We start from the raw sequence: 22287 nt of genomic DNA on the forward strand, positions 1-22287 counted from the left end.
TATGATTGGCTGGATTAAATTTTTTCTTAATATCCAACCAATCATATTACTGGAATACACAAAAAAAATATAAAAATGACTACACTTAAAATTTTTATTTATCATATGAAGAGAGTGAGAAACACTAATGTTATACTCTGCCAGTGAGTAGTATAAAATCCTCAAAATTTTCATTATTTTGTTTATATTTTTACCTACCACCTGTAAAAAATATTTGAACCCAGGAATTGAAAGAAATCTTGATTACGTGATGTCATGGCACTCTTTTCCAGACCATGATTTGGAGACAGCAAAAACGAAGGTGCATGGACTAAACTAGGTTTGAATTTAATTTTCTTATTGCTTATTCTGTACAGTTGTTTATGGATTTCCGTGATGATGTCAGGGAGCAACAGAGGCAGCTGCAGGGCAAAAGCAGTGGCAGAAGAAACAGAGATGCAGTAATAATAAGAACAGGCTCATCAGGAGAGAGAGGAGGTAGCAGCAATAACATCCGAGCCATTAGTTTTATCCATGTAGAGAAAGATTCTGAAACCAGTGGTGTCTGCAAAAATACCTTTTGAAACTATCAGCCCAACAGGAACAAAACCTCTTTTCTTTGTCTCTGAAATCTCCTTTAGTTGTTCTTCCCTCTTGTTCTTGTTATCCTTCCTGATCTTTCCAAGAATTTATTTGATTTTCTTCTTGTTCTATTTAAAAAATGATGAGTGCAAGTGCAAGAAATAGATCTCCTTTCACATCAACTCAGTGGCAAGAGCTTGAACACCAAGCTCTTATATTCAAATACATGGTCTCCGGAATACCTATCCCACCTGATCTCCTATATGGCATCAAAAGAAGCTTGGACTCTTCAATTCCTTCAGGGCTATTCCCTCATTGTCCTAGTAAGCATGTAACACATTCTCATAGTCGTATGCCTTTAGCTCGGTTTCGCATATATTAAATATGGTGATAATTTTAAAATATCTTAACTGATTTCTCTTTTCCTTTATGTGGGGGCGCAAATGAAAATTTTGGTGTCTGGGTGTGACTCTGTGGCTGCAGTTGCCTGGGGATGTTTTGAGATGGGAATTGGCAGAAAAGTAGACCCAGAGCCAGGAAGGTGCAGGAGAACAGATGGGAAGAAGTGGAGGTGCTCAAAGGAAGCATACCCAGATTCCAAGTACTGTGAGAGACACATGCATAGAGGCAGAAACCGTTCAAGAAAGCCTGTGGAAGTTACCTCAACTGCAACAACCACCACAAACCTTTCACCACCCATCGCATCAACCAACCGAAACCTTACCATAAACACCAGCCCTACTCCCACAACCTCTTCTTTCTGTGTCTCTCCCCTACCTTCTTCAGTGAGCTCGGAAATCCATCCCCATCACCATCCTTACCACGAGAGCACTCTTTATCCCTTCCTGTATTCACATTCCTCCTCTTCCACACCTCCAGTTTCTGGTCTGTTTTCTCAAGATAACACTACCCATCAACTATTTTTGAACTCCAGATCTTATTCTCGGGGTGATAAAGATTACAGGTTCGTGTAACATACAAGAAAAACTACTTTCCTCTCCACTTTTACATTTTTCTTTTTATATAGCTTTTGTTGTTAGTGACCGTTCATGCAAATAGTTTTTTTCATGGAGCAAGGGAGGGTGTGGATGAGAAAGCTTTCTTCCCAGAAGCTTCAGGGACGGACAGAAGCCTACCTGATTCATATCAGAGATATTTAACAGTGGACTCCTGTAAAGGTTACTCCCACACACAGTTTCAAAGTCCTACTGATAGTGCAAAGCAACAAGAGCAACATTGCTTTGTTCTGGGTGCAGATTTCAAGTCACCGGAACTAGTTAAAACTGAGAAGAAAACGGAAACCCATAAGCCACTGCACCAATTTTTTGGAGAGTGGCCACCAAAGAATACAGATTCCTGGCTTGATCTTGCATCTGATTCTAGAGTTCCAACAGGTAATTTCTTCTCAATATTATTTTCACTTTTTTATATGAATTTTACCTCTTATACCAGTATTTTACATTATATGTCACTTCTACAGTTTGATTTTTTATTAGTATTTTTTCTTGGAGCAGGTGATTGAAGTCTCAATACTGAATATTTTGATCATGCCAAAAGAGTCCTTGTTGGTGGGTCAATACCTTCTTGTGGCTAGGGGAGCTTTCTTTTGCTAAAGCTGTTTGAGATGAATAAAGTAGGGTCACAGGGAGGATTTGTGTCTTTTGCTTTCTTGGTAAATCTATCCTCCTTACACCTGCCTGGAGAAACCTTTCTGGGATTTGTAGACCTGCTTGTTTCAGTTTAAGCATCTTTATGCTTTGGGTTCTTTTACTTCTATGATGAGTAGTAAAATCAAGCATCTTTTCATATGGATCGTGCTTATGCAAAGTTCATAAGTGTAAACCCATTCGAATAGCTAGCATGAACAGTGACTTGGCTTAAACACCAGCATCAAGATGGAGCCCCCTTGTGTTTAGCAAAGGGTTAGCATAATTAATAAATCGCTCCAACACCAGTTGTTAATACCTACTCCAATCTACTGCTATTTTTGCTTTTTTTGGATGTGCTGCTAAACACACTGAATTCCTAGATTCTGTATCTGTTTATTGCTTTATATTAATGAGTCACATGACTCATTAATCCGCCAGTATCGCTAGCTAGTTTCATCCTCTAAACTTTCATTGCTTTTGAGAAAATGGCATTCAATTACTAGACATTCTGATGTCAAGATTTGCTTGCATCTGACAGACACAAGCTCCAAAGGATTTTTTGCACATGCAATCTCGTGATTATGTTGTTAAAGAGAACTCTTTTAGAAACATGGTATGTACCTGTACTTAAATTGATAAATTGTCCAGCATATTCGAAAAAAGAAAACATAAAATACTATATACTAAATAATTTTCAGCCATTCAATTATCCCATGTGAATGTATTTAAAAAGCTGAAAAAAGGGATAAGGTTTTCATGGAGATTACGCCCACATGAGTCATGACTGGTGATTTGAATTGCTCCGTGCCGTTCAAATTTTTTTTTTTTTAATAATTTTTGAGAAAAAGTGGGGATGATTTATAATGAAATGAGATGAAATAAGATAAGATGAGAATTTTATATATAGTAGTAAAATGGCTTGTGAATAAAGTAATGATATTTTTACATTTCATTTATTATTGTTTTACTATTTAATTATTTTTTTTTTCCTTTTGCTATTTGAATCTGGATTAAAAATTTTATAATATGACCTTACATAATCTAGAAAAAAATAAATTTAATCAACTAACATAATCACGTAAATTAATTCAAAATAAATTCAATTTTATAATAATTGACTCAAAGAGTTAAATTCAATTTGATAAGAATTGACATTCTTTTGCTCTTTGAGTCAATTTTTATAAAATTGAATTTATTTTGAATTAATTTACATTATTACATTGGTTAATTGAATTTATTTCTTCTAAATTATGTAAGAAGATTATATTATGGAAATTTTAATCTAGATTCAAATAGAAAAAATATAAAATGGTAGTAAAGTAGTTATAAAAGAGGTGTAAGAGGATTTTTTTTTTTCTCTCTCGGGCTGAAGGCCCAGAGCGTAGGCCCAAATACAGGAGTCCTATGCTAGTCGGGCGACCCATCGGCCTATTAGAGGCCCCCGGCCTTGGAACAGAGGTCAGCCCAAGACTCTAAATACAGGGGAAATCCCTCATAATGCAAGGAAAATGAGACACGCCACCTTAGCATTCCCTATGAAGCCTAGGTGGCGCAAAATGTAGAGAGCCTTTGATCATCTGACAGGTAGAAGAGTAAGAGTCTGACAACATGCACCCGTAGGCTAGAAGGGTGTGACGCCCCCAAATTCCGTTTGGAATCGAACAGACATTTGAAGTGTCGAGACATGCAATACAAGATTACCTGCCCCCGTTCATGACATATAATATGCAATATGCCTAACATGCATCTAACATTATGCAATATTCGCAGCGGATAAATTTTTTCTTTATCAATACTATGCACCAAACTGAAAATATCACAAATGTTTAAAACATACTTCATATATAAAGATCCATTGAATAACTAAGATCACAGCACTAGTCCAAAATAGTTATAATCCAAAAAGTACTGGAAATGCAACTCCATCGTATAAGTAGTAATTTAACTACTATATTAACATTAACGACGCATCGTTGTTCAGTCGACTGTGTCTAGTTGATCAGTTCCTGATCCTCCTTCAGGTCCTGTAACAAGATTTACCATTCGGGAGAATGGTAGTTGGAACTACCACAGTGAGATTTGATTACAAATCTCAGTAAGTTAACAAAACAAACTTCCACACAGGCTAATGATGCATGGATGACAGTAAAAGCATGAATGCATAATCAAATTCATAAGTAATTGAATCATAACTTGACGTACAATATAACATAATTGACATAACTTAAATTGAAACGTGAACTGAACTTGACTTGACATGAACTTGATCTGAAACTTGACTTAACATGAAAAAAATACATACTCCACAGTTGTTGTGACCCTATGTATTCTGCGTGTAAATACAAACTCTACAGTTGTTGTGGCCTCATGTATTCTACACGTCATAATGCAGTTAAATACATACTCCACAGTTGTTGTGACCCCATATATTCTACGTGTCACAATACAGTTAAATATATACTCTACAGTTGTTGTGGCCCCATGTATTCTACATGTCACAATTGTTGTATGTCATGTAGTGTATGCAACACAATTGCTGTGACCCTATACTTCGTGTGCCACAGTTGTTGTGGACCCCACGAAACTGAATGTAACTCAAGATGAAACATGACTGGAATATAAAAGGACTGAAGTCCTGATGTAACATAACGTGACTTAAACATAACTTGAAAGACATGACCAACTTGAGATAGAAACATTTTGTAACATGACATATAATAGACAACATATTTAATATGACATATTTGCAACAATAAATATTACATGACTTGACATACTTGTAATAGATGACATTCTTAACATGACGTACTTATAATGTATAGCAATACATGACAGAATATATTATGCAACAGTTTTCATATACATGACATAATATATTATGTAACAGATAAAAACCGATGATAGAATAAATTCTATGTAACAGACAATTATGTGATAACTTGACATGGCATGACATATATGATAACACACATATATATATACACTGTAGTTCCTTTACTTAGCACACATATATAGTAAACTGCTAGTAAGTTAAAAGCTAACTTATCTCGATCTCCACGTTTCTTATAAAACCTTAAGCGCGATCACGAGGAACTGTAATTAGTTTTTGTAAAAGTTAGAACTAAATCACTAATAATTTGAAATATGGAAAAATACTAACTTAAAGAGTAAAATTTCCATTTTACCCTCTACATGTAGAAAAATGACCGTTTTACCCATAACTTAAGGATTTTGTATGCTAACTCCAAAAGTCACTAAAATTTACATGCCTCATGTAAATTTTATCCTAAACTCAAATATTAATTTAGAAAAATTTAAAACTAATCACAACTATTAAAACTCCATAGGGTCAAAATTCTCATATGCTATTTCTATTGATTTTTGTTTCTAACTTGTTTTGATTAACCTTTTCGATCTATGACTTATAAAGATGTGATCTTCAAATCAAACCATCACATGATTTAAACAGATGTCCTAAAACATATATAAGCTTCTAATTCAAAATCACATGGTTAAACATTAACCAAAATATAAATTTCACCCACACTTTAGCCTATCCAAACATCTCTTTGCATAAAATTTCATATCTTTGAAACTAACATCAAATATCTTCAAAATAATATTATAATATGTATATAAGGGGATTAGAATCCTTCAATAAAATTATCAAAGCTATTGGAATAGGTTTAGACCACCAAAGAGTTAAACTTTCTCAAAACGCAAACTGTTTTTCCTCTTCCAGTTTCTAAGTTTCTAGATCTAAGAAAATATTTCATCACAACCTTTAATCATGCAACAAATCCTCAACCAATAATCATATAAATATGTTTAAAATACTCCATAAAAATTTCGGACCAAGATCTATCCATTAACTTGGTCAAAAATTCCAAAATATAACATATTCTCCAGTTTATCTCCCAGAACGACATTTTTAGAGTTTAAACAATATTTGACTGATCAAATGATTTTCAAATGGAACAAATAAGCTATCCACGTAAATTAGAATAAAAAAGGAACAACTTATATGAAGGAGACTTTATGATAAAACACTTACAAAAGCTTCGAAATTGGTGTGTAAAAGAACTCCTAAAAACTGTCCGAGAGATAGTGTTTGATATTGTTTTAATGGAAAGTGTAAATGAAGATAATTTCGTGAGGGGTGGCTGGAGATACTTATGGACGAGATATGGAAGAGGATGAGGCTGGAGTGAGAGTTGAGTGTAGGTTTCTCTTACATAAAAATATCTATAAAAATCAGCTCAAAATATTTCTATCCAATAATATATACAAAAATCAGCTTAAGATACTTTTATCTAATAATATCTATAAAAATCAGCTCAAGATATTTTTACCCAATAATATACACGAAAATTAGCTCAAGATATTTCTTTTTTTTATCGAATAATATCTACAAAATCAGCTTAGGCTATTTTCTAAAAGTGGAGAGTAGACTTGGAAGAGTAAGGTGGCTAAAATCTTTCCATGTGTCTAAATAAAACTTTCTAACTATCTCCAATAATAAAAAACATACTCCTGATATCACAGTGAGTAATAACATTAGTTATACGATTAATAGATTCGTGAAAACTTATAGGGTCTTTACGAGATTCCTAAAGTCAATAGAAATTTCACCGTTAAATTTCTATCAGGCTGTTACAAAAGGACAGGGAGCCACGCCCCATTAATTGCGTCATCCTAGGAGCCATATCGCATTAGGAATTTGACTTAAAAAGCTGTTGAAGGGATATATCCCTTTGACACGAGATATAGGCAGTTGACTCCCAAAAACCAGGTATAAAAGTCAATCTTAAGTACAAAGAACTTCCTCTAAACTCTCTATTCATTCGCACAAAATACTAAGAGGTTACTGACTTTGGCATCAGAAACTCCCCAACCTCCACTAAGACCCCCATCTCTTCGTGTTTTCTTAGTATTTGTAGACCCAAGACGGAAGACTCGAGTTGGTTAGAGCTAGGCACAAAGGTGTACAAAACACAATGTTAACAGGAGGTGTAAGGGTATCATCACCCTTTTGAATAATAGTGATATAATTTGAGTTAAGTAATTTTTAGATTTTGAGAAAGAATAGAGAAAATGTTGAATAAAAAATATTATAAAGTTAAAATATTGTTAGAGTATAATTTTTTAATACTATTTTTATTTTAGGATCTGAAAAGGTTGAATTATTATTATTATATTTTTTTAGTTTGAAAAACTTATAGTAATTAGTTTGAAGTTGTTTGTGTTTGAGTGATATTTAAAAAGTAAATGAGATGGGATGAGATTAAAATTATTTCCAAAAATCTCCTTAATGATCACCTCGTTCACTTGTGTCCATTCAATTATTCATTGCTGTAATTATCAAATTATGGAGGAACCTTTGCACTTAAATCTGTCCGCAGCAGTGGAATAAACTAGTAACTCGATCCTATGTCTTATCCTAAGGACAAGGGGCAACGTGTTCATTGGAACCTTCTTGGAGCAGGTTATTTCTATGAGTTTTGCTACATATAAGTACAGTCGCGTACTAATCTATATATTAATACTGATTTATTCATACTTAAAATTTAAATTAACATTGTTTTTAATAAAATCTACTTTTTGACCAATCACATCATATTGGTGTACAGATTAGTACACAATTGTACTTGTAACTATATTTTTCCTATTTCTATTCCATGACCAGGAAGAACCATATGAGCCATTAGAGGATCCTGCATTGCTAAGTTGTATAGCTCTGTCATGCGTGTGGACTATATGGTGAGTGAGAACTACGAACACTTAATTGGAATAAAAACCAAGACCTTTGAATTGATCGAGTCTTTATATTATTAAGCGATCGTAGGCTCGTTCGTGTATATTTCAAATGTCAGCCTGTATTGATCACCATTCCCTGCTGACACGAATGTTTCCATCTCTAAGCCATGCAACTGCTGCAAAAATAAAAAATCCCCTGCACGCCTACAGCTCCAAGAAAGACCAAGAGGGCTACAACGTAGCTCATCCCCAAGTGTGATGGCCAACAAATGCTTGAAAACTGTAGTTTTCCAATGAATACATAATTCTAACCATCCATTATACATAAAATTATGTCTAAATACAGGATCCATACTGTCAAACCGTCCAAGAGCAGTAAACATCCTAAAAAAGTGGAGAGATACTTCCTCTCCCACATACCTTTTTGATGTATGCCTTTTTCCTTTCAAGTTCTTTTACAACTGTTGTGAATATCTTCTCCTGGAGAATCGAGCCTACATGGCCAAGCAGCTAAGAGCATCGGCAATGGCCTCGCCATTGCCAATTGCAAGTCCAAAATAAAGGTTGTTGGAAGCGTTTTTGGTCTGCAATGGCCTAGCGAAAACCAAAAAGTTTGACATAAAGTGTACAGTAAATGTAAGGTGCTCTCCATGTCTGGCGAGCAACTGTTCTGAGTCTATGAATTTTTTTATTCTTTTTCTTTCACCCGCTCTCTCCCCTTTCCCTCGGTTTCTCATTTCTCCCCAACAGATTCACTTTTTCTTTCTTTCTCCCAAACTGCTGAGCATTCGCCCTTCTTCTTCAGCCGCCGCCTTGAATCAAGTCCAGCGATCGCCTCCTCCAGCAGACGCCGTCGTCTCCGAGCGCTAATGTAAGTCGCTCTTCATCTCTCTTCCTCGCTCTTCTCTCCCTCTTCTCTCCCTCTTCTCTGTTGAGTACTCCGAACGAAACTCCAAACTCTTCTCTCCCTCTTCTCCGATTGCTTCCTGAAATGTCTTGTTTTTTCATCCATTTCGTGCTCTTATTTTCCCAGCCAGGTCGAATCAAAAGCATCGGCTTTTGATACCCGTCCCACGCCGAAGTCTCTTCCTCCACGAATCTCCCACTACAGGTATCGTATGTTCGCATGAATGCAATGTTTTTGGTTTTTTTTTTTTTTTTGTAGATGAAATGGTAAACGGTTGGCATTATTGTTTTTATTTTTTCTTGCATTTGGGTGAGATTCTTGGTTATATGTAAAATCTGTTGGTGCTTGGACCCTGATGCCTCATCTTGACGTTGCTTGATCATAAGATTTGGGTTTGTTGCTTGACATTGTTGTAGATGGAGGCTTGTTTGTCTATTTTATTTTTCTTCAATGTGTTTATCAATTCTTGGTCTGTAGTTGGGGAAATCAAGTGTATTTGGTAGACCACAATCTTGAAATGGCAGTAGTCGAACTCTGCCACTTGGGAAAAAAAACTAATATTATTAAAATATATAATATTTTATTATTAATTGGACTTTAAGATAGCTAGTCCAATGTGGACTAATATATCTAGAAATGTATTTTAGACTTGCAAGTTACCATTCTAGCTAAATTATGGACTTGACAATGGCTAGGCCATTGTGAATGCTCTAAGGCCACACGGTTGTGCTAGGAAATTCTAAAGCCATCTCCCTAGTGGAGGATTGCTAGGTACTTGGATTTCCTTCATTATAACTCTCAAACAGTACGAGACAATAAAATTGATAACCATCGGTCCGAGATGGTGTGAGGAAATTTCATCCGATTACAAATTTTGTTGAAGTATGAATAAATATTACTAGAGGACTAATCACAGGCTAACAAAAACAATCCTTTTGATGGATCCACATGGTTTTAGAACAGTAAATGGTGTAAAAGCAATACAAACACTATTTAACATGAAACTTCACTCAAGCTATACAACATGACAATGATACCCTATTCTGATAAGTGATAAAAATAAGTGGTGTATAACATCCTACATTGTTTAGAAATGGAGAATTTCTTACTCTTTGTAATATTTTAATAGAGCTCTTATTGTATCATTGACTAGTTTTTTTAAAATACAGACCTTATGACTTGAGTCTTCTATTGGAGCGTTATAAATAGTATCAGAGTATATCTTAATCAGAAATATAGAACTTGAATCGTGCTACCGACAATAGACTGGCCTAACGCCGACCACCCTGAGACGTCGAAGAACCACAGTCAACACAGAAATCGCCGGCTAGTTCAATTTCAACGAACCCACTTCCTCCAGTAAGCCACTGTCATCGCACTCACTCTCCTCCCTCTCTGCTTCTTTTCAGTTTCAGCCAATCTCACTCTAACTCATTCATTTCTCTCACTTTGTCGCATCACCCACCCAGAGAAGCCCCATAATGTCGTCGGTCAAACCCAGCCATCAGGGTCTTTGTCGCAACTGGTCCCTTCTCTCAGTGAATTACCCCTCTCGATGCTTAAGGCTTCTCTCAGGAGCCTTTGTTTTCACTGCTCAGCCCATGTGTTTTCCACACACAGGGCTTCATTTATCTAAATAAAAAAGTAAAACAGGCCTTCAAGCCGGGGGCCTTAGGCCCATTCGGCCTAGAGCCTTTTATTATATGAGAAAGCTCGGATGGCCTTTCCATGTGATGGACTCAACTTCTCTTTTTAAAGCTAATAGTATACTAAGTGGGCTGGTTCTTTGTGTACTGAAACTGTTTTAGTAAGTTTGAATAAGTTATTTTCTTTAGTTGGGGCTATGCTAAATTTTAAATCAGACCAAGTTTTACAATTTACTTTTATTAGAGTATATTTAAGGAATTTAAAGTATGTCTTAAACTATATTTTACTGAATACTATGGAACCTATTATTTTAGTCAATATTATAATTGGCCGGTCAAATTGGATTGTGTAAATTTATTATTTTTCAAATATAAAACCAATGAATATGTTATGAGTTTTAAATAATATTATATATATTAATTTTAGTATAGCTGAATAATTGTTGAATTAATTTATGGTATGATTTTTAGTACTTAGAATGCTATGACATATTTTCCTAAAAATATTGGTAACGATTAGCACCTCGTGTAGGTAACGCGCTACAAATTGGAAATCATGAAACATTGCTAAGAGGTAAATGGTATGAGCATATGAATGCATGTGTACTGTAAATATTATTATTATGTATGAAATATGATGTGGTTATGATGATTATTTACGCTACGCTAAGAGCCAAGTCAATGTTAAATCTCTTTCATGATCTTCTATGAATTATGATTATTTACAAGAAAGTAAGCTTATATATATTATGCTATTATGGATTATTGATTGATGGAAATCATGAAATAAAATCACATGGAATCATGAAATGTTCATGTACAAATTTTAAGTCAAGTATGCTATATAATAAAATAACTAGATCATGTTTGCCATGTTTATGTAAGTACTTTGATCATGTATGTCATGTTCATGTAATACTTAGATCATGAATGCCGTGAAATGTCATAAGTGTTTAAATCATATTAGCTCACGTTATGCTACACTATGCCATGTACAAGAAATGTCATTTATAAGGATATATCATGTTATGCCATGCCATGTACAAGAATGTGCCATGCTAGAAAAGTCCATGAAGTCTAAGAAAGTTCTCATGTATTAAGAAAGATAAATATTTTAAAGTAACACAAACTCAAGCGTGTTTACCACAAGTTATACTAAGACGGTACCATGGACTCAAGCGTGATTACCATAAGTTAAGCAAAATGCAGACTCAAGTATGTCTCACTCCATGTCATGCAAGTTAAGTAAGCGTGTTTTACTCCATGTTATGCAAATTAAGTGAAACATAGACCCAAACGTGTTTCACTCCATGTTATGCAAGTTAAATGAAACACAGACCAGCGTGTTTCATTTTATGTTATGCAAGATAAGTGAAATACGGACTCAAGAATGTTTTACTCCATGCCATGCAAGTTAAGTGAAACACGAATTTAAGTGTGTTTCACTCCATAATATGCAAGTTAAGTGAAACACAGACTCAAGTGTGTTTCACTCCATATTATGCAAGTTAAGTGAAACACGGATTCAAACATATTTCACTATATGCTAAGTTATAGGGTGCCACAGACTCAAGCGTAGTTTACCATATGATAAATGAAACACAAGATAAACAAGTTATTCATGCATTTACGTTATATGTTTACCATGATTATGTATTTTTTTTCGCTCATGTTAATAATGAATAAATATACCATATGAATCTGTGACGATATATGCATGTATTAAATTAAGTTATGATTATAAATCTGTAATGATATATGTATGTTTTGTAGGGTCTCTTTCAAAACTTAAGTTTATGCTAAACTAAGTAATCTTTTACATTATGATGTGCTATCTACTGAGTATTCGACTCATTTTATTGTTGTTTGCCTTTCTGTTTTCTTTTATGTTTTATTGTCACGGATGGTGATTATGATGACACAGAGCTGAATGGCCAAGAATAGCTCTGGTATAAAATCTTAGAGAGGAATAAGCATCAATTACACAATGATTAGTTTCTTTTACGTCATTTTAATAAAAAGTTTTATTTAAGACAAGTTTATGTTTTGTTTTATTTTCAGTTTCGAGTTCAAAAGACTATTTAAGTTTTTTCAATTAATATTTTTAATAAATGAGGTATATTAGAATATTGAGTCTCTTTACCGGACATTATGTTATGTATGTTAGTAATGTCTCTATCTTACGGGAACGAGATGTTTTAACTCCACCACAAGTGAGGGTTTTAACAAAATTGAGGTATCTTGTCCACACAGAGAGAGAGAGAGAGAGAGAGAGAGAGAGAGAGAGAGAGAGTACAAAATAGGGAATAAAATACCGAAAAAGTCTACTTACAACCGACTTGAGAAACCCCCACGTAACCGGTTCCTACGAGGCACGTTTCAAAACGACGTTGTCATTGTTTTAACTCAAATTCAAACTTACCTCGTCATTGTGTTACTGCATTTCGACAATTCTCTCTACTTTCTCTTCCCTCCAAGACCCTCCCCTCTTCCTCATTCCCATCGTCTTCCCCAGAAAGCCAAAAGCAGCTTTCCATCCAAGTCAAAACCATTCCCAGTTGAAGAAAGAACCCACAAACCCACGTTTCAACCTTGTACCGAAGAGCCTCGTAATGGACCTAGGCGCAAATGTTTGTAGAGTTCGGTGAAGAGGTGAAATCATTAAGGGAATTACTCTGAGCAAATGAAAAGGAACCATATTAGATGTAAAAGAAAAATGAATACTTCACTATTCGTCCACGCAAATTGAGAACCATAATGGTTCATTCTTTGGAAATATCTCCCTGCTCCCTCCCTGGTCTCAGTTAAACTACAATCCAACCAAATCTGGATGGCTTTGAACAAAGGAACAAAATAATGTCCCGCTTCACATCTCATTTCTTTTTATACTTGCAGCACAAAACGGTAGGAGAGGAAAAGAAAGCTGCTTTGAATCAGTACAAGTGTGTTTGGTAGCAAAGAACATTTCTGTAGCTGACTCGAGGTTGTACCAGTCGAGTAGCTTATTGATTTATTATTGTTATTAGCATTGAAACCAAATCGCAAGATGTCTAAACCATAGCTGAGAAGCTATAGTTTGTAGCTATAATCGCAAGATGTTTAAAGCAAGTAAAAGGAAAGAATAAGAACCATAGCTGAGAAGAGAAAAAAAATATTTGCCTTTACCGAATCAGTGGAAGAACTAAGTCTCGTTTATCCAACCCACGACGACGACAAGAAATTCAGATCTGGAACCTCTGACGAACGGCGACTGCAATAACCAATTTTCTCCACGTCGGTGACCTCCAGACGAGATTCAACAGAGGTCTAGGCATTGTTGGTTTTCTCTCTCCTTCAAATCGCTCAGCTCAATATTGTGTCATCTATTTTATTTTATTTTCCTCCATTTTTCTGTCTTTTTTAAATAAATAAAATAAAATATCAACTGACGTGGCATCCGGTTTTCGCACGCCGGTTGTATATAGAAGAATCGTAAAATACCGCAGCCCAATTGTGAAATTAACAAAGGTGCAGAACGATTTGAATGGTTTTATGCTAAAGCTATACTAAAAACTTAAGCCATTTCGAAATTGGGCCGTGACAACAAAAGCATCTTTCATCTCTTTATGATTTGACTTAAATTAAATCTCAGATTTGTTGCCTTTTCCTACTCTTCTGTTATTTGAACTCTCATGGTAGCTCACTAGAAGACTAAAGTCTTAACAGAACCAGTGAACCACGCGGTCTTTGCAACATCAAATGGATGCTGAACTCAAAAGGCTATATAGTTCCGCGCTGCACACAGAAACTTTGACAATGAACGGACGTGAGGAAGTTTTTGTCAAACAAACTACAACATAAAGTGAACTACAACAACAATGTGAATTAAACAGATTTATTAGAGCATCCCAACGGGTACGGCAAATGATACTTTTCTCCATAATTTGATAGAAATTTTAAGAATTTGTTTAAATTCATGTCTACATCCGGATCTCTATTTTGGAACAAATTTGTAAAATGTACAGTAATTTTTTATATTTGAAAAATCACTGTACATCCTCATATTATTTTTTATTAATATTTTATTCTAATCATTTACACTTTCTATTATATTTATCTACTTTCAATCATCTATACTTTCTATTATACTTATATTTATTATAGTTTTAAATAATAATTTTAAAAATAATTTAAATAATTACGAAAATATAAAAAAATAATTATTTTAATATTATCGTACCCACAAAAAATAATTTAAATTTTTGTTTAAAATATTCACTAGAGTAATAATTCAAAAAATAAGAAAAAATATTGAATAGTTAAATTTATAAATAGAAGTGAAAGAAAAAAGTAATAAAATAATAATAAAGAAATATTATTTTAATAGAATAGAAAAATAATACGAAATGAGACGTAAAAAGTTTTGTAATATGAGAAAAATATAAAAAAAAATATATTTAGAGAATATACTTTATAAAAAATTATATGAGAAATGAGATGCGAATGGCCTTATTTGATATATCATCGTCCTTATAAAAAGGAAAGAACACTGAGAATCTTATTACAGTTTTTCCATGATTCATATCATTCACACGTTCACATGCTTCAGCAGATAATCGTAAGGAAACAAAAAAAAAAAAAAAAAACAAACAAACAAACAAACAAACAAACAAAAAATAAAAAATAGGCTCCTCTAATATCAATCATCAGCCGTGTAGTCTAAACCAAATAACAAAGTGATAAACAGGAACTCAGAGAGAAAAATATGTAAGTAAATTCTAATCAGCATTTACCACATTTACAAATGCCCGATGTTTTCCAATCAACCTGCAACTCATATCCTTCCACCACCCACCAAAGAATCTAAATCCGATAAATACCCCTCAACTATTTAAGCTGAACAAAGACTTCCAATCTGATGTAAAGTCCAAATCACAATGCGTGCCGCCGAAATAAGAATCGATGAGGAAACTGACATCACCTAAATTTCAATTCAAGAACTGGTCTCGTAACTGTCCCTGAGCTTCAGAAGCTGTCTTCTCTTGAAAGCCAAGAACCCCACCACACCAATTTGGAGGATCGCAGCGATAACCACGAACAAAAGCCCAATCTTCTTCCCTGTATTGATAGTTTTTTTCGGAGGCAAAGGTGGCAGCTTTCTTTGGCGATAATTGGACCCTTTATTGTCCTTTCTCCACCACCTATCTTGTGGTGGTGGAGATGGTGGTCGTAAACGAGGATACGGCGGAGGAGGCAGTGGAGCCGGTGGTTTTGAACGATTATTCGACACAGAAGTCGGTAAAATTGGCAAATGAGGTGATGGCGGCGGAGGCGACATTCGCGACACAAGTGAACGTATTGCGGGAATGTTTACGTCATTTTGTGGATGCGATTCAGCAAGGAGAGCAAGAATGCTTATGGCAGAGCCAAAGATTTGGAACACCAAGACTGATAGTGGTATTTCCATGGAATAACAACAAGAACAGAACTACGAAAAAAATGAGTTTTTCTTAATTGGGACTTGGATTAGGACTTCTAGAACCTTGTTCCATTTGGGTCCAATCCCAAACGACTAAATTTCTCCTATTCAGCTATGAATCCAGGAGCCTTGCCTACCAATTTACCAAAGAGGCTAAGGACTGAACATTGAAATTGTTTTTTGAATCTGGGTCAGTATGATTTTGTGTCTCAAAATCAACCAAATGGGTTTGGTCCTAAGTGGTTGATATCTTGTATCGGATGATTCTATAAAAATTGATCAAATGGGTCTGGTCTTGAATGACGGATTTCCGAACCAAACTTGGTGGAATTCGTGATACTAGGGACATGAAGGAATCTGGATAGGGTTTGTATATGGAATTTCCTTTTTTTATTTGTATTTTTGCGAGGAATCAGAAGAATGGGTCAAGCGGGGGGTTGCAAGGCATTGATTGAAATTTGAATGGAACGTGTAAAGAGGTGGTTGTTGGGGGGGTTGGTGGGGGTTGGGGGGGGGGGGGGGGGGGGGGGGGGGGGGGGGTGTGGGGGAGGTGTGGAGCATTGAGGAGGTTTCTTCTTCACCTTCCCACAGAGAGAGAGAGAGAGAGAGAGAGAGAGTCTACGCGGGCTTCAACGGTTGGGGCCAGGGCTAATTTGGGGGATGGTCGCCTAGAAAAAGAATCTTTTTTTTACGAGTTGTTCATAACGGAGAGGGAGAGAGTGCTGTTTCCATTGCATGACGACAAGAGCATGTATTCATCTTATATTCATTTTTAAATTTACATAATATTTTTTAAATTGATCTATATTACATTTTATATTTTTTAAATCTTAGGTAATTATAAATAGTATTTTTTTTAAATTTGAAGAAGTATTTTTCACTTTCTAAATATTATTTTATTATTTTTTTCTCTTTTATACTCAGTAAAATCAATTTTATAAAATTTTTATTAGATGATTTTGATATATAAAATTTATATTAAGTTAATGATATAAAGTGTTTTTAATATATATTAATATTTATTGATAAAATTGATCATTTTGATATATAAAATTGATAATATTTAGATATATGGAATTGATATTTTTTAATACATTGTGTTAATTATAAAATATATAAAAATAAAAATTTTAAGAAAAAATAAAAAAATAATAATATTTTATTATTATTTAGTTTAAAAATGCATAATTTAATGTAAGAATTTTTCTTAATATGTAAAATCAATCTTAAAAAAATATAATTTTAAATATGAATATAGAAAAATCAATACTAATGCTCTGAGTTACTAAAATGAAAGAAAAATATAAATTCAGTCGTAAAATATATAAATACCGTCTTTAAAATATAAAAGTCGTAAAATATATAAATATCGTCTTTAAAGTATAAAGTACAGTAAAGGATAGTCATATCGGCTCTAGAGATTCAATTTCAGGGATATTAGTTAGGGGTTATGCTACACAACACTCCACCTATTTTTTAATTTTTATTATTTTATTTTTTATCAAATATTTAATATATAAATAATAAATTAATTAATTCAAAAAAATAAATTCAAAAAAAAAATATTAAAAAAATATTAAAAAATAAAAAAGAGGTGGGGTGTTGGGGGGTTGGGGGGTTGGGGGGTTGGGAAGATTTATTCATTAGTTAGTAACAAGCAAAACAATATGCTTCCAAAAAAATACGAGCAAAACGAAAAAGGAAAACTCTCCCGAATTCTCACACACAGGGTAGTCATCGATTTTTTTAAAACATTTTCTAATTTTATTTAATTGTTAATAAATTATTTCTTATGAGTTGGGATTTTTATTTATTTTTTAAAAAAAATTAAGAGATTTAAAGAATATATTTTTAAAAAAATTGTACAATTGGTGAAAATTTTCGATGACTTTTATACCCAAACAAAAAAACTCCGCCACATTGTTATAGGATAAATGATATGTACACCTATAATTTTATTTATATAAACACATATGTTTATATAAATAAGTGCTTATATAAATAAAATTATATTGTTGTGTATAAAATTATAGGCTCGTGACACACATGTTTATGTGGATTTTTATTTTTATTTTTTATCTTTTTTTTTTTTTTTTCTCTCAATGTGTGTGCTGTAAAATTGCTAAATAGAATTTTTCTTTACAATAAATTGAAAACATGACTGGCTAATAATAAAACCCCGTGCCACGTATTATCTCAACATTTTAGAAATAATATTTGTAATCATTGAGTGTATAAGTATCGTATATTCTTTTATAAAAATGAGTAAATATGAAATATACATAAAAAATTAATTTTTAATAATAAATTTCACTTTTTTAAAAAAGATTACGCAATATTTATACAAATTATAACAGTATCTGGCATTAAGGGAAGAATTGGATTCAAAACTCATTACAATTTATTTAATCTAATCATTATAATTTTTACAAATTTTTATATAAAATATAATAAATAATTCAAATTTTTTAAATTTAAAAAATAAAATAATACTACTATACTTATCCATTTTGTCCTTTCATTTTGACCGCAACTCATGAATATAATTCTTTTTATTTGTGGATTAAGGAATGAATATTAGTGTATTATATATTTTTATATTTTTTAAAAATATTAATAATGTATAAATAAAAAAAATTAAAAAAATAAATTTTACCTAAAAAGATGCTCCGGAATCACTACTACACGACATCTTAACATATTTATAAAAATAATATTTTATTGGAGTTTCTAACTCCGGCCCTCCTAAGCAACTCCGGCCATCTTTCCTGGTAATTGCGTTCCCTCTTCTTCCATGTCCCAACGAAAAGGGACTATTGACCTGGACAAATCAATGAAAAATTAAAAAATATGTGGGTCAGAGAAGGTATGGAAGCTGACAAATCAACTCCCAGCTCGAAATTCTGTGTGTAATAATTCAGAATTATTTAATTATTTGAAGAGAGCTAGAAATTTCCTCAAATACAAAAGTCAATCTGGCAATGATAAAATCTGCTAGCCCCACACACAAAGAAAGACTAGCAAAGTTCCCCCCAAATGGGTCCCTCAGGATCATCATCTTGCACTGCAGCTTCTGGTCTTTATCAAAGTCCTGCTGAATTTTATGAGATTAATAATAGAGTAATAATACGTATAGTCGTGGAGTATATAAATATTATTTAATTATTTTAAAAATAAGTATAATTTATAATTAAAAAATTAATTTTTTTTTATGTAAATTTTATATTAATATATTTTTTTTAAAGAGATTGTGCGGCGCTTGCATAACTATAATTACAAATATTATTTTTCTTGATAATATATGAAAGATATATATATTTATAAATAAAGAAATGTATTGCAGACTGACTGTCCAAAGTTTAAAAAAAGAATAATGATAGTCTTACCACTCTTTTACCACTTTTTTTAATTTTTTTAAAAATTTTTCTTTTACTTAATGATTAAGTAAGTGACTATCACTAAAATTATATATTTTTAAAATTTTTTCTTAATAGCTAGGGATGTTAAAAAAATACTTAAAAGAAAATGATGAAAAAATAAATACATTATAAACGGTAAAATAGTGGTAAAAGAGTGGTAAGTGTATCATTACCCTTAAAAAAATGGGCACACTGAATCCTGCAAATCAAAACTGCATTACTCTTTGTAAAGGTCTAGTCTTCCTTCACGGTAACACAAATTCAAGATATTGTCGCTTAGATCTCTTGTTCATAGCCGAATGAGAAAGCCTCTAGAAATACACACCGAGGAACAAAGTTGCACAAAATCTGAACCGATCTAAACTGATATTATTTTATAAGTTATGTTAGTTGGCACTAAATTAGTGGATGGCCCAAAATAGATTAAGCTAAGTTCAGTTGGTATGATCTATATGGTTTAACTAGTGGGCTGGCCAAGGCTGATCAAGCCCACCAAAAGAGTGACATGTACCTAGAATTTACCGTGTATTGGACTTGGAAGGAAAAGCCTGCCCATTTAGATCCAAGAATGGACTGTGGCCATGAATGAATTACGGCCCAATAAAAAAACATGACTAAAGGAAGTCGTACAAGGTAATACCAATGGCCCCAAACAATATTTGCAGAAAATCCAACAATTTGCTGATCTGATATCACATGCCTACCTCAAAAGTTCATGATATAAAATTAAAACAAGAATTTCCCTTATAACATTTTAAAACGAAGAGTTGCAATCCATGAAGAATGTAATGATTAAGTTCACATTAATTTAGGTGATCTATTTCCCATACGACGCCACTTAAGGAACAAATCTGCTTGCAAATTTATTATAAGAAGAAGATGGACGAGCACTTTAGGTCCTTAGGAGATGATCTGAGATGTAAATTGATTGATGAGCTGCAAGGCATTAACTTTTTTTTTTTTTTTTTTTTAAATTTCCCTGCCAAGTTGAGAAAACTAGTCCTGGAGGAGGAGGAGGAGCAGCAACAAGGTCACATGGGGGTTAAGGCTGCAGACTTTACTACTACTTAGTGCAGTGCAGCTTACAGCAGGAAGCATGTTTGGCCGGATCCAGGGCACCAGCCGCAGCATCGCAGTCTCTTTTAGACTTTTACAGCGTCCTAAATATGTCAGCACAAAACTGTCCTCTAGCTCAGCCAAAGGATCTCAGAAATTGCTTTGCTCTTGTCCGGGTTGTCCCATCATACACAACCTTCTCACCTCTCTCTCTCTCTCTCAAAAGTCCCACGGTAAATAATAAAAATAAACAACCCCCATAAAGAGACTGAAAGTGATGTTAGGGGCAAAATGGTACTCCCATCCCAGGTTGATTGCTTGCTTTGTAGGGTGAGAGATAAGAGAAATGTTGGAATTCTAGAGACAGGAAAAGGATAATAAGGATAATAAATGTTTGTTGGGGGGGGGGGGGGGGGGGGGGGTGTGTTGGAATGGTCCCTTATTTACATGTTGATGATAGATACTTTATGTGTAACGCCCTATGCATGCCTTGGAAATTGATGTATGCATGTTTTCCTTTTAAACCTAGCAACAGTTTACAGGATAAGGGTACGCACAGTAACCATTAGAAGGTAGACTTATCCTGAAATACTACTGCGTTCATGCACGAGAATTAATGGCCATGTCTGAGAGACACTGAGAAATAGCTATTCATCTACCACTTGGACAAATTTCACAGACGTACGTATATTTCTCAAGGATAACTTTCGAGTAAAACATAACAAAAATCGATTACTCTTCTCTCATGTTCAAAACATAAAAATATCAATTCACTGATCATTTCTCGAGTACCCCCTCGTATTAATTTGTTTGATCTGCGGATAGCTAGGAAGGTTCAGTAGTTATTTTGTCGGTTAACAACTTTATTTGCTTTGTTTTAGAACGCGAACATGATCAAAATGGTAAGAACACATGAATTAACCTGAGATCGAAATCCAAAGTAAAAAACAAAAAACACAAAAAAACAAAAGGGCGGGAGGGGGGTATTGAATGTAACTTTTGGACTATAACTATGACCCGTCTGCATGAACTGTCTACCATCAAAGCAACCAAAGCACAGAGCAAGAAATACCTATAGCTGGTAAAAGGGCTTGGCAGTTTGCAGATGCTGCTTCATGACCACAATCCCAAATAATATAACTGAACAACCCTAGTCCTACACTTACAGAGAGGGTACCTATATAGCGATAGCCCTAAATGCTGAGGCTACAAGGCTTTACAAATCATTCATAGATTACATAGGTGTAAACAGGTCGCAAGCAGCAGCTGCAGCAGGAGTACTGATGATGGAGAAATGTCTCTGCATGAAGTATCTTGTTCCGTAGATATTGTCTCTTTCTCTGCGTGTATTTTAACTCATTCGTCTCTCTGCCAGGTTTATCTGCTAGATTTTTTTTTTCTTATTTATTTATATTTATTATATGGATGCCTCCTTCTGCCCCGAATCTATCACTATATTTTCTCCCTGTCAGCAATCTCTTAATCCGTACATATTCTCCAACAGCTAGGAGTCACGGATATCAAAATTTGTACGTGAATCACCTCCTTAATTAATTAGCTACAATTTAAAGACAAAACGAAAATGAATGTGTCATGGTACGTACTGCTTTTACTTCAGTTTAATATTTCTTCTGAAATGAATCCGACAATGAAGTCCAATTTATTAGCTATTTAAAGGCAGAATTCCTTTCACCCAAGGAAGTCTAATATTTTATATATTTAAGTTCAATTTAAAGTTTAAATTGAATTGAATCAGGGTTGTTAAAGCTTGATGGTGGAGCTCCAACCCCATTAAAATGAGCCGAAGACATTACCTAATCCTTCCTCTACCTTA

The 22287-nt window shown here is 33.8% G+C and overlaps 2 protein-coding genes across 6 annotated transcripts; one reads left to right on the top strand and one right to left on the bottom strand.

Moving 5' to 3' along the window:
- Positions 1 to 407: 407 nt before the first annotated feature.
- On the top strand, positions 408 to 2529 carry LOC122280748 (growth-regulating factor 5). 5 transcript variants are annotated; one of them, XM_043091788.1, is made up of 5 exons: positions 408 to 884; positions 1045 to 1525; positions 1639 to 1739; positions 1818 to 1955; positions 2058 to 2529. In XM_043091788.1, exons 1-5 carry the CDS (start codon positions 701 to 703, stop codon positions 2081 to 2083), a joined length of 930 nt encoding a protein of 309 aa, XP_042947722.1. In that variant the 5' UTR covers positions 408 to 700; the 3' UTR covers positions 2084 to 2529. The 5 variants fall into 5 exon arrangements, with proteins under 5 accessions (XP_042947722.1, XP_042947705.1, XP_042947714.1 ...); XM_043091780.1 differs by having other exon boundaries at positions 414 to 884; positions 1621 to 1739; XM_043091771.1 differs by having other exon boundaries at positions 413 to 884; positions 1639 to 1955.
- Positions 2530 to 15176: 12647 nt separating this feature from the next.
- Positions 15177 to 16476, bottom strand: LOC122280773 (formin-like protein 14). Its single transcript, XM_043091795.1, has one exon. The coding sequence runs from the start codon at positions 15964 to 15966 to the stop codon at positions 15493 to 15495; it is 474 nt and encodes a 157-aa protein (XP_042947729.1). The 5' UTR covers positions 15967 to 16476; the 3' UTR covers positions 15177 to 15492.
- Between the last annotated feature and the right edge of the window lie 5811 nt (positions 16477 to 22287).

The sequence above is a fragment of the Carya illinoinensis genome, chromosome 1, assembly GCF_018687715.1.
Source record: "Carya illinoinensis cultivar Pawnee chromosome 1, C.illinoinensisPawnee_v1, whole genome shotgun sequence".
Taxonomy (NCBI): Eukaryota; Viridiplantae; Streptophyta; class Magnoliopsida; order Fagales; family Juglandaceae; genus Carya; species Carya illinoinensis.

Coding starts and splice junctions, on each gene's coding strand:
- LOC122280748 (XM_043091759.1), top strand. CDS start 701: ATGATGAGTGCAAGTGCAAGAAATAGATCTCCTTTCACATCAACTCAG. Junction 885..1,044: donor GCTATTCCCTCATTGTCCTA/GTAAGCATGTAA, acceptor CTGTGGCTGCAG/TTGCCTGGGGATGTTTTGAG. Junction 1,956..2,057: donor TGATTCTAGAGTTCCAACAG/GTAATTTCTTCT, acceptor ATTTTTTATTAG/TATTTTTTCTTGGAGCAGGT.
- LOC122280773 (XM_043091795.1), bottom strand. CDS start 15,966: ATGGAAATACCACTATCAGTCTTGGTGTTCCAAATCTTTGGCTCTGCC.